Source organism: Macrobrachium nipponense, chromosome 14 (genome assembly GCF_015104395.2).
Source record: "Macrobrachium nipponense isolate FS-2020 chromosome 14, ASM1510439v2, whole genome shotgun sequence".
In the NCBI taxonomy this organism is placed as follows: domain Eukaryota; kingdom Metazoa; phylum Arthropoda; class Malacostraca; order Decapoda; family Palaemonidae; genus Macrobrachium; species Macrobrachium nipponense.
In genome coordinates this window covers 81,106,823-81,120,224 of record NC_087207.1, presented here as the reverse complement: position 1 = coordinate 81,120,224, position 13,402 = coordinate 81,106,823, and the positions used below count along the sequence as shown (strand labels likewise).

General features: G+C 36.9%; 1 protein-coding gene across 1 annotated transcript; it reads right to left on the bottom strand.

The window, feature by feature from the left end:
- Positions 1-7,920: 7,920 nt before the first annotated feature.
- On the bottom strand, positions 7,921-9,119 carry LOC135226289 (uncharacterized). The gene is made up of 2 exons (XM_064265730.1): positions 8,673-9,119; positions 7,921-8,271 (listed from the first exon to the last, which is right to left on the bottom strand). Exons 1-2 carry the CDS (start codon positions 9,117-9,119, stop codon positions 7,921-7,923), a joined length of 798 nt encoding a protein of 265 aa, XP_064121800.1.
- Between the last annotated feature and the right edge of the window lie 4,283 nt (positions 9,120-13,402).

Genomic DNA, 13,402 nt, shown 5'->3' with positions numbered 1-13,402 from the left:
AAGGCGGTATATGTGAGAGAGATGCCCTGACGTGAGAAATATGAGGAATATGGTAGTAGGGACGTAGGGGAATTTTTCAGAGTATGAGAAGTACTGTGTGGCTAAGTATGGGAATAACAAGAGAGTTTGGGCAAGAGTGTTAGGTAGCTTCTTGACAGGATTTCTGTTGAGTAGTATGTATGGGGTAATGATGAGTGTAGGGAATGTGCCGCATGAGAGTGTGAAAGCCAGGATTGCGGAACGGGTAAAAAGGACAAAGAGTAGCATTAGATATAGGAGAAAGCATGATTCTGAAGAGGCAAGAATGAATGTTGGTGAGTCATTGTCTTTGTATGTATGCCGGTTAGAAACATTAGCTCGAAAAAAGATTGGAGACGAGGGAATAAAGGAGTGTAAGGAGTTAGTGAGGAAGTTGTTAGCGACTGTGCCTGAGAGTGTATATGGGTTTGTAAATCGGAAACATAAGCAGAAAATGAGATGGACGAATGGGAGGTTAATGTGGAATGATATTATAGAGATAGTTGGGGCTTATGAGCTATATAGGTGTATGAAAGAGAATAGAAGTGTCAGTGTCACGATCGAAGTAAATGAGGGTATGCCTGAGTTTAAGAGCTACAAGGAGGCAGTTTTAGAAGGTCTGAGGCAAATGGCAGAATGAGTGGTTGATAGGAGCATTAGAGCAGGTAATGTAAGTGTGGTGAAACCTAAGAGAGATAGAAGTACAAGTATCGAAAGGTTAGGGTCAATTAGCCGTGAACCAAAGCAGAAGTGTTATAGATGTGGGAAGCCAGAACACAGGAAGAATAAGTGTCAGAGGGTGTTAGGAGCATGCTTCAGGTGTGGGCCAACGGGCCATTTAGTGAGTCAGTGTAATGAAGATAGGGATATTAAATGTTACAGGTGTGGACAGGTAGTGCACATAGTGAGTGCCTGTCTGGGTACCCATGTGAATGTGATTTGCGGTAATTGCAGGAAGAATGGACATTATGCGAGGACATGTGGAGAGCAATGAGCGAAATGTGTTGAATGTGCAATGGATGGTCATGTAGCGAGTGTGTGTAGATGGAAGAGAGTGAATCAAGCTAGCAAATTTGGATTATAGTTAAAAAGGGGATTGAGTTGGGTGGATAAGGAAGAGTGAAAAGATTGTGAGAAAAGTAAGGAGCCATTGACTGAATGGACAAGGAAGAAAAATTGTACTAAGCTGAGGTGGGATGAGCAAAGGGTGGGAGCGTTTGAGAGATTGAAAGAGAAGGCTGCTAGAGATGTCACCTTGGCTTTTCCAGACTATAGTGAAGATGTGAGGAAGCTTGAGCTCTATGCTGATGCAAGTAAGTTTAGTATAGGAGGGTGTTCAGTGCAGATGCAAGAGGTGAATGAGGAGGAACAGTTGAGAGTTATTGCGTATGTGAGTAAAGCTTGCAATGAAGCAAAGCAGAAATAGTCAGTGATTAAATGGGAGTTTGTAGCTGTAAGGTTTTGTGTGAAAGTGCTGAAAGTGTTTTTGTATTGGGTGAAATTTGTCTTAAGGACGGACCATTGGCCATTGGTTTATATGCTCAAGAAGGAAAGAAGGATTGCGAGGATGATTGAAGATTTGAGTGAGTTTATTTAGATTAGAATATGTGTAAGGGAGTAAAAATATGATCGGTGATATGATATTTAGGATGCATGGAAAGGGCGACAGTATCGTGAAAAGTGACCTGAATCCAAGTAGTATACCTGAGGGTTTAGTTGTAAAAGAGAAGTTTGAAGGGAATGACAGTGTGTGATCACATGTTTGTTTTCAGCATTGAAAGACTTGGAGAGTAAAGGTTTGGTTAAAGAGGTACCTGGTAGTGCAAATGAGTCGCGAGTAAAGTTAATGAGTGATGTGCAGAAGGAAGTTGTGTATAGAGGAAGAAGGTGGGGAAGAGGAAGTGTTGCATAAGTTGTTGTTTGCAGTACCTGAACGTTTGGAATAAAAGTGTTTATGTATTTTTGATGGGACAGACAGGGATGAGTATCGAGGGAGGGTGAGTACAAGTAATGAGCATGAGATTTTGATGATTCAGTGTGGGGATCGTGGTTGTAATTGGTTGGTTAGAGAAGGGGATTGTGGAAAAGATCTGAATCAGAAGTATGGAAGTGGGGAGATAACTGAGGATGAATATGGTGAGGATGATTGTGATGTGGCTAACAATGTGTGTATGTATGGGACTCTAGGAAAAATAGTGATGTTTGTCAGAGCAAATGACGGTGAGTACTGTAGTTTAGTTGATACAGGGGCACAAGCTTCCCTGGTGATAGGGTCAGCAGTAAGTGAATTTGAGAGATGCGATTTCTATGGATTTAGCTGTTACATGTGAAGACTGTCAGAGGGGAAAGTATCAGAGCATTCATGCAAGTCCACCTGTGTTGCGATTGCAGATGAAAGAGCCATTTGAAACGCTTGTGATTGATAGTGTTTCATTAACAAAAACTGCAAGAGGACATGTGGGAATGATTGTGATGGTGGATCACATGAGTAAATTTGCTTCTGTGGTCCCCATCAAAGATAAGAGGAGTGGAACTGTTGCACGAATGGTGGGGCAAGTGATGTTGCCAATGTGTGTGTGTGTGTGTGTGTAAGCCTGCGAAAATGTTGAGAGATAATGGACCTGAGTTTGTGGGATGGGAGTTTGAAGAAATGTTGAAAGAATGGGGTATTGTGCATGTGTATTCTACTCTGTATATGCACAGTGCAAATGGTTTGGCTGAAAGGACCGTTAGAACGATGACTGAGATTTTGCGAATGATGAGTAAATGTGACAATGATTGGGATATGTATAGAAGAGTATAGGTATGTCTCCTTGTAAGTATGTGTTATATTTTGAGGATTATTAGGCTGCACTTTCGAAGTTTTAAGACTGGGGAAAGAGTATTGAAAGAGGTGGTTGAGATAGGAAGAATGAATATGAATAAGGTAAGGGAGAAATTTGAAGGACCTTTTGAGATTTTGGAAATGGGAACGAGTGGATTGAGTTATGTTTTGGGGAAATTGCGAGTAGATAGGGGGTATGGATGAGGTTAGGGCACACCATAACCAGCTCCGTAGGTGGAGGGATGTACCACAGTATGTCTTGGAGAATGCAATGAGTGAATGGTTGAGGATTAATAAATGTGAGCGGAGTGTCAGTGAACAAATGGGTCTAGGCGCTCGACAGTTAGTGTTGGTGAAGTATGGAAGAAAGCGGAAGAGTGTAGAGAAATAGAATGGAAGGAAAAGCGTGAATTGCATGATATTTATAAACTTATTTATAAAAATACAATTCAATAAGTCTAATTTTGCTAAACATTATTTTTTTATTCTTCTCGTAAAGTGGAAATATTTACAAAACACTTTAAATATACAGGTACAAAGAAAATATAATTAAGGTAACTAATATGTTGTATGTGTAAGTCAGTGATTTTATCTTTAAGGTCATTATTAAACATTTGACTTGAACAAGGGTCCAAGTAATACAAGCCAGACATAAATTTAAAACTACAATTGGAATTGTATAATTACGGATTCTAAAAGATTTCATGAAAAGCCGTCTTTGATCTAGTGATTACTGAACTGCCAGTCAAATTTACTGGTGACCGTTTTCACTTGAATGAGATAATATTGCAATGGATGATTACCAAATTTTTACAGAATACTTATATTGTTTCATTCTTACTTCGAAATCCTTGCTAGATTGGCCAATAATAATAAAAAAAACAGGGGCTGTCCAAACATGGAATTTTACATACTATGTTGTTGCTTTCCTTAGGGCCCTTTTTTTATTAGCATTCTTTTAGTGTTATTACAGGAGAAAAGAAGGTTGACCTTCAAACATTTTAACAATGATATTATGGTTTCAAAACCGCTAAAATAACTGAAGCTAAGACTGTTTTTATAAGTTTCTGTCTGCATATTACTGAAATGATAGCTATAAGAAATAGTAGTAGATAGGGTAGCGTAAAAACAGAGAGAGCATAATCAAAGTACAGTGAAAATAACGAGAGAGAGAGAGAGAGAGAGAGAATTGAGTTTGGTGTGTGAGCCAGAATTTGATCAACAAAACCTTAGTCACAGGAAGTTGAACTACAACACCATCACATTTAAAATCTTAAGACCGTCATAAAATCTTTAACCTGTGATCTCACACCTGACTTACTCGGCTTCTATAAAGAATGCAGCTCCGTCTCCAGAGGGAGGTATTAACATGCTAAATTACTGACTCCGCCTGGAAAAGGAGGAATTAACATGTTAACCCCCATCTAAAAGGGGATGGAGACAAGATAAGGAAACACCACTCCACGAATCAAGAATCCAGTTGGGCGGAGAACCAGATCCTGCACCGCCTAAGGAGGTGGTGCCGAATTCGAACCGAGGGTGGCTCAAGATGAGACTGACAGAAGAAGCGAGAGAGGACTGGCAGCCATCGTTGAGTACAGAAGCAGAAATATGACCAGAGTCCAACAATAGATTTATATGTTTTGTAGTTGTATGTGTAACTAATTCTTTACACAGTAAAGAAAGAAACTCTGCCGTTCGTCTCATTCAAAATTCTCCTGAGAGACTACGCCTTAACCTAGTAAGATTACTAATCCAGAACTAACATTAGGAAGAACCATTAAGAAAAAAAACCAGACTGCAGAACGTATTATCAAGAAGAGGAAGCAGGTAAGCGATCGTATAACTCGAACACTCTACCTTACAAAAACGCACCATATAAAAATTGGTGCGCAGCTTAATAATGGTGCCAGCACTTGTGGATCCAGGAGACGTGTAACGTGCATTAAGATAATTAAAGAAATACACATAACTTAAAAATTAATAACGACGGCGAAGAATAATAATGATCGATAAAATCCTGCTTGAAGACGTAAACGAAAAGTGCAATAAAAGACTTATACAACAGGCAAGAAGAGTTTCGTTTTCCCTTCGAATAAAAACAACGAGACATAGCGTTTTATGAAACAGGCATAATAATGTGTGTGACGCAGACATAGCACCATCGAGTCGAGACGAAGAACTGCAGCAGCCGAGAAAAACTCAAACAGATTTCTCTAAATAATCTGTTACAAGCGGGCGAGTGGATGGCAGATGAACGAAAACACATTCCTGTTAAGGAATCAACGTTACTGAAGAATTTTCAAATAGGACGAATCTTTGGCGAACAACGAAACGAGAAAACAGTGTCAGTCAAGATTGATTGTGAAACACAACAGGTGAATTCGACAACGAAGCAAGTCACGTGAGCTCGAAAAAAGCAAAACGAACGAACAGACGTAAGTGTGCTGAACCTGATATTTTTTTTATTTTCTCTCTATAAGAGTGTGTGAAAAGATTGCGTATTCTTTCTCTTAGAAATTATCAAACTTTTTTTTGAATTCCTTCTCAGTAAGAGTATAAAGATTAAATTTTTTGTTTTGTTTTGTTTGATAGCTAGGATATCGTAGATTTCTTTTTTTACACTCTGTTGGTGATATATATGATTTTGAATACTTATGTATGTGTGTCCAATATAATTAAGTAATTTATTTCAACAGGTTGTGCACTTTGAGTTCAAATTAACGATTTTTAAAAAATATATACTAGTATACTTTTGAATTAACAATGCATGAGAATTTTTTTATAATGCTGTGCATAGTGAACTATACATATAATTTTGCTTTGAATATTATGTTGTGTATAATTTTGTTTGACTAATTGTTGGTGATACTTTTTTGCCCAATTTCACATATGATTTGTTATGCTATTGTGTAGTGATGAGTAGCATAGGTGAATTTTTGGGGAAATGCATAAAGCCTTTAACGAATTACTCGACGCTGTCAGAGATAGCTCACACAATTTAAGACCAACACCAGACAGACGCAGTAGAATCACATTTCCAATTTCACAAACCGTGGTAATTCAGGGAAATACTAACACTAATAACAATAATCATAACAGTGCCAATTATACTAATAATATAACTACTAATAGTACTAACACGTTTCGAAACAGAAGAATGAATCAAGGAGTTGTAATAACACAGGCCACACATTTCTGTGAACAAGTAGGAGCTTCTAATCCAGACAAAATTAAACTAGAAGCATATACAGTTAATCACTGGCTAGCTGATGCTGACAGCCGCATATCTTCAGGGGGAATAACAGATGAAAGAGCTAAAATTAATGAAACCATGTTTCTCGTTAGTTCAGAACACGGTGATGCACATAAAACTTTGAATTCTGGTAGTTTTAGCAAATTAACCAAATATGATGAATTCAAAACAATTTGTTTGATGCTCTGGGAGCCCGTGGGTAAAGAAGATACATTATAGTATTATATTGCTAAGTTCCTAAATCCCCAATATGAATCCATGGCAGAGCTCTACGCAAATATTGAAAATGCAATAGACAAAATAATAGAAGACTTGAACTCCACAAACATCACCATTGGAGATAAGACACAGTTTGGTGATGATGAAAGGGGTTTAGTTAATGTAAGATATGTCTTAAACTACTTGGCACATGGAATCATATACAATTCTCTAGTAGGAAAGGAAAAGAAGGCCTTTCGAAAAATTAAAATTTATCCCAAGAATAATAGCCTTCAAACATTAAAAACAATGAAACAAGAAATACAGAAGGCAGAGATAGATTTTTCTATGGAATTTGTAGAGGTAATAGAAAAACTAAATGAAGGAAAGGCAGAAATAATAACCATTCAAATAGAATGAATAATAATAATGCCAGACAAGCAGGGAATAGATCCACTCCTTTTCACGGGAAATATAACAGAAAATGAAATCCTAACCAGAAAGGAAGACAGAATTATTCAAGGAATGGTCCACCCATGACATATAAGCCTGGTCAATCTTCGAACACAAATAATTCAAGTCAAGGAAACTATTCAGCTCAAGGAGTAAGACCATGTGAAAATTGTGGGTATATAAATCATTCCACTAATGAGTGCAGAAAGCCTAGAAGCTATGCAATTTGCAAGAAGGTTGGGCATTTAACTAAGAGCTGTTGGTTAAATAATAAAGGAAAAAATAAGGAAGTAATAGAAGTAAGCAACGGCCCAAATCCACAGAACTCTTCAAGCCAGTGACAATTAATCCCTCACAGAAGAAAGAAAATAATTCCCTTCCAGAAGGTAGAAGAGAAAAAGAAGATATAGCTAGTATGGGAAATGAAGTTTCATCCGTATTTTCCTACATAAATAGCAAAGAAGTAGTATTCTTCATGAAAGAAGAAGAAAGAAACAGAAAGGATTTGCCTATTGTGAAGATTCCAATAAGTCTAAATACATGCACTATACTTATAGATTCAGGCAGTACAGTGAATATAATAGATAAATCAACTTTAACAAGATATTTGGTGCGCACCAGGTGTCGGGAGAAAAAAACACATCTCACAAAAGGAATGTGGCTCTCGCAAGTGCCCTGGTCGATTAGACCTGTTACATCCATGCAAACGAATGTACATACTTGACACACCCCAAACTGCCTTGACGACAGGACAAGCAGTCTCCCGATTAAAATGCTTACGTAACAAATTCCTTCATTCAAGAAAGCTGCCCCTACGGCTGGCTCAGTCTGTCTCCAAGCGAGACATGATATGTATTTCACTAACATTACACACTTGTAAGATATATATATATATATATATATATATATATATATATATATATATATATATATATATATATATATATATATATATATATATCTTCTTTACCTTCAGCTTTTCCAATTTTTATATGGGGGTCGCTGTTTCTAGTCAGCCTTCTCCATCTTCCTCTGTCCTGCACATCTTGTTCTCTTAGACTCTTTTCCTTCATGTCTTTCAGTAATTAATCTTTCCACCTGCACCACACACCCACCTCAGCATTCTCACTTCGGCCACTTCCATTCTTCTCTCTTGTTCTTTCTTTATTGGTCAAGTCTCTGCCCCATAGAGCATTCCAGGTCTGACTACGCTTTTATAGAACTTTCCTTTCACTTTTGCACTGATCCTCCTGTCACAAAGTATCCATGCACACTGAATTCTATTACTGACTTCTGCATCCAGGTTTCCATTCTCACTCATAACAGAACCAAGATATTTGAAGGAGCTAACCCTCTTTATTCTTCTTGACCCAATTTCATTGTTCGCTGCCATTTCTCTCCACCTGTCCATATATATTCTGTCTTTGTTCTGCTGATTTGCACACCAAGGCACCTCTTCTTTAACTTCCGATGTTATAACATCCATCACAATATCAAACACGTAGGGACTAAGGGCTGAACCCTGGTAGAGACCAACTTAAACTTCTCTGTAGTTCCAACAGTGCTTCTTACTTGTGGGGTTGCCTCTGCACAGATATCATTCATTATTTTGACATACTTTTCAGAAACTCTTTTCTCTCTCAAGCACCTCCCTACTTCCTGCCTAGGTACCCTATCATATGCTTTTTCCAAGTCAATAAACACCAGATGTAAATAGTTCTTTCTGTTTCTCTCCATATTTCTCTACTGTCTGCCTTAGTGCAAATATTGCATCAACTGTGCTCTTTCCTGGCATAAAACCAAATTGTTCTTCACAAATTGTGGTCTCCATTCTCAATCTTCCTTCTATAATCCTCTCATATGTTTTCATTGTATGTGATATCAGTTTAATTCCTCTGTAGTTCCCACACTCCTGCAAATCACCTTTTGTAGATTGGGGCCATTAGAACTCCACATGTCTGGCATTCTTTCTTGGTGATATATCTTCGTCATTAAATCTAACAGGATGTCTATGCCTTCCTCTCCTAAACACTTCCACACTTCAACTAGTATTCCATCAGGTTCCACTGCTTTCCCCTTCTTCATTTTATCCAGTGCCTTCTTAACCTCATCTCTGCTGATATCCTGGACTATTCTCCCATGAGGGTTTCCATCTCTTATTATTGTTCCGGGGTTTTCTTCATTTAGTAACTCTTCAAAGTACACCTTCCATATAGTTATTATGCTTTCATCTTTGATAAAACTCTTCCATTTTTGTCCTTGATCTGTTTGATGTGTTAGATCCTTTGAGGATTTATCTCTGCTTTTTGCTATCATGTGTATTCTTTTTTGGCCTTCAGCTGTCTCTAAGTTCTCATAGAACTTGTTCATTGCAATTGCTTATGCCTGTGCTACTGCCCTTTTAGCTTCTTTATTTGCAGTTTTCCAAGCTATCCTATTTTCCTCAGATTGATTCCTCTCATAGGCTACTCCTGCTTCCATTTTCTTCTTTATTTTATCTTGGGTGCTAGGGTTCCTCTTCCGCTATTTTAAGGATCCTTGCCCTATTTACTGTCCACCGGTGTTCACATCTTCAGCCACTCTGAAGCCCCTAAGAACTGCTTCCTGAAATCTCTCTCCAATTCTTGCTCTTCTAATCGCCACCACTTTATCTTCGGTTGGACTACCTTTTCCCCCATTCCAACTCGTCTTAACAAGAGATCTGATACTACTAGCCTGTGTTGTCTGCTAACACACTCTCCTTTAATGACCTTACAATTCTTCACTTCTGTTAAATGGTTCCTTCTGCACATTAAAAAATCTATCTGCATTTGTCCTCCCTCTCTACTAATGTCACATAGTCGTCATTTTGTGAAAAAGGTGTTGTTAATTGCCATGTCAAATGCTAGTGCAAAGTCAGTTATCACTCTCCTTTCTCATTTATTTCCCCCATTTAAAAAGATATATATTCCATATATAAATAAGCCAATGACCCAAGGGGTCACTGTTGAGATAGCAAGGAGTGTGATAAAGATTGATAAACAGAATGCAAGCTAGTCCTTGGTGTGTTGAATCAGCGACGCCCTGGTTTGTATTTGCCTGTGATAATCAAACCCATTGTTGTGCCAAACAGGTCACAGTGCTTTCACCTGAGAACCTATTGACGTATAACCCACAGACGTCTATGTGACTTCCTCTCACATGTTAATCTGTCTGTATGTTAGTATGCTGAGCTAAGCTTTGCTCTCCTATAATTTTGTAAATGCATTGTAACTCAGAACTCTACTTCCCCTCCTAGAATCAGGTTCTCTTAACCACCTTCTTGCTTCTACTCAAGAGATGTAGTTTTGCAAGTATATTGTTACTGTTATCATCATGAGTTTGAAACATTTCCGCCTTTATACCCAAAGAATATAATGACTTAGAAATTATCGTCGCAATCTTTGACAAGGATGGGAAGTATACAACACAATACTTGCGTATAACATCGCAGGTCTAAATAACCTCACAGTGCGCCTCGTTATACAAGGCCTAGCAAAACACATGTATTCTATTAATGTTTTCCCGATTGCACCCGATGTGTTCATTCAAGCCTCCCCCCACAACTAACCTTTCTTCCATTTCTGTTGGTGTCATGACTTCATCCATATCTCTCCAGAACTTATTTTTCATCTCTTCACTGCACCCGGTCTGTGGTGCAGATGCACTTACTACATTCAAGATATGACCACCACAGCACAACCTTACCTTCATTATTATCTCACTTTTCCTTTCAACGCCCACAATATTTTCTTTCATTTCTTTACTGATGACAATCCCTACGCCACTTCTTCCTGTTTCATCAGCTCCACTGTATAGCAACTTATAGCCATTGCCAATGTCCTTTGCGTTATAGCAAATCCGCCTTGTTTCCTGCATACATAAAATGTCCACCCTCCTTCTCTCCATGATATCTGCCACTCCCTGCTTCGACATTCATGCTGCCAACGTCCAGTGTTCCAATTCGTATTGCTTGAACTTGCTTCTTTAGCCCCGCCCGTCCTTGACGCCGTAGCCCTTGTCCATTTATCGGGGAGGTCAGGCGAGGCCTCCGTGCGTCGCCTGAGTAGGGGTACGCCCTTGCCTTCTACTGATCACTGTTCCTGGCTGTTCATGGTTTCGGCAAAAACTTCACGGTCGGATGCCTTTCCTGCCACCAACCCTCACCATTTACCTGGGCTTGGGACTGGCAAAGAGTTGTGCTGGCTTGCACCCCATATGGGTGGTTTAGTTTATATATATATAGATATTATATATTAATAAGTTAATATATATAATATATATCATATTACTATATTATATATATATATATATATACTAATCAATATAATATATATATATATATAGTATTTATAATATATATATTATATATTATTACACATGACACATATATATATATATTATATATATAATAATATATAGTATCTAATAATTAAAATATATATAGTTATATATATCTATATATATATATAGAATATATAATTCATTAAGAATGAGTTGAGTAGTTATTTATTTCCTCAGGTGAAGGGAATTGTTTGAAAGAAATCCAAATTTTCTAATTATGCCATAGCTTTATAATAAACCTACTGACATATCCAATACAACTATTCTTTTTTATTCTAGAAAATGTAGTAATCATTCTTATTACACACTCCCGAAAATCTTAAATTCAAAGTAAACTTAACTCCTGATACACAAACACTAAGTTGAGAACAAACAGCCATGAAAATAATTCCTTGCATTCTCACAAATGATCTATTTGAGCAATGAAAAGTTACATAAAAGTATCATAACCTCCAGACAGAATCTCTCTCTCCCTCTCTCTCTCTCTCTCTCTCTCTCTCTTAATTATAATGTTGTATATTTTTCTGATTTTTATTTCTGTTATTGTTGGTAACGACTACATTACTGAGTGCTGTTATAATTCTTCTTTCGTTTTTGTATGATTGCAACTTTTCATCATAAACGTAGTCAGTCTTTTCAGTACATAACAAAGTAATATACTTATAACTCGTCATCTAAGTTAGTTGTTTCGATCTTTACTGAGGTGTCTTATTTAACAAAAATGTCAAGAAGTGTTTTTTTTTTTTTTTTTTTTTCAATGTACAAGGAATATGTCGTGACACAAACCTCTGATTTACATATCCCATGATTCAGTAAATAGCGAAAGCATTTATTTTTTACTGGTCTGACTGCTCAATAGTCCTTAAGATTACAAGATATTATTAAGGTTGGGGCTAAACTGTAGGAATTCCCTAATCTCCATTCCTGCAGTTAAACGCAGGCCTTTTTTTAAAATGGCTTTTGGTTTACCCTGACCTTTAATACGTTGCTAATTATTTGCACCATAATTATCAGGCTCTGAATGATTGACCAAATTATCTCTCTCTCTCTCTCTCTCTCTCTCTCTCTCTCTCTTTTCTCCGTCTCTCCTCTCCTCTCCTCTCCTTCTCTCTGGCAATAGATATTGCTATGTTAGTAAGATGTAAGTTCTGTAATCATAAATGAAAAGTTAGGTTAGCGTCCTTTTGGAAATTCATCATGTTCTTACCCCACTTTTTCAGAGTGGCTTGGATTTAGTTTCATTACTACAATAGCCTTATTCCGCAACCTTTTTATTTCCCCAGATGCAAGTAAAACCTTTTACCTACTCTTATTCCCGTAGACGTATCCCACGACTCTTATTGATTGTTCCATATACTGGCTCATAACAGTGAAGCTCCAGACGAAACTTAAACCTTTTGATGATATAAAACTTCATTTATTAGCAAATTTAATTTGGAGAAAAATTGTATTGCATAACTATTGAAAAAGTAACTCTCATAACTAACGAATTATAAAAAAAATTTCCCGATTTTTCCTATTCCCCCCCATTTCTGATTTTGTTCCTTTTGTAAATAGGACCATTTTTTTCAAATTACCAATTACAAGTCGCTAACTTTTTTCATATTCAAGTAACAGGATATCAACTCTCCAGCATGTTTTGTCCAACCTACTAAAGCGTGTAAGATATCCCGTCAACAATTACTACCCAAATAATATCGCATCTTTGGAGTATCAAGTAAAACAGATGAATATTTTCTTAAAGTTGAATTTCTTTCGGTATTTAGTCACAATTTCTGGTGAATAATTTTTTTTTCAAATATTAAAAATTTTTCGATAAAACGAACATCCATACATATATAATCAACAAAGATAGTAATACATGGAATGTATATAAAATGCTCCATTTAGGCAAGTTTCCTCTTATATGTAAGTCTGCAAAGTCTCTTCAGTTCCCATTTCGGATAAGTCTAATTGACAAAGAAACAAATCTTACTCTTCTCGGTTTGAACTGGATACATGGCTAAGATAGTTTCCCAAAAGAATTCAAGGATATTTTGCTGGCAGAGGTAATTATAATGACTATTTCGAGTAGCAAGTTGTATGCGCTGGTATTGACAGGTCTGGCATGTATACATATTCAATTTATTTCACGTACATAACAAATGATTCCAGTACATTAAAGAGATTCTCTCTCTCTCTCTCTCTCTCTCTCCCGTATGTATGTATATTATATATATATATATATATATATATATATATATCATATATATATATCATATATATATATATATATATATATATATATATAT

What these genes read in the sequence shown, in the direction of transcription:
- LOC135226289 (XM_064265730.1), bottom strand. Translation starts at nt 9,119, where the DNA reads ATGAACAAGTTCTATGAGAACTTAGAGACAGCTGAAGGCCAAAAAAGA. An exon ending in ATGGCCCCAATCTACAAAAG is followed by an intron (nt 8,272 to 8,672) that starts GTGATTTGCAGG and finishes GGTCTCTACCAG; the next exon opens with GGTTCAGCCCTTAGTCCCTA.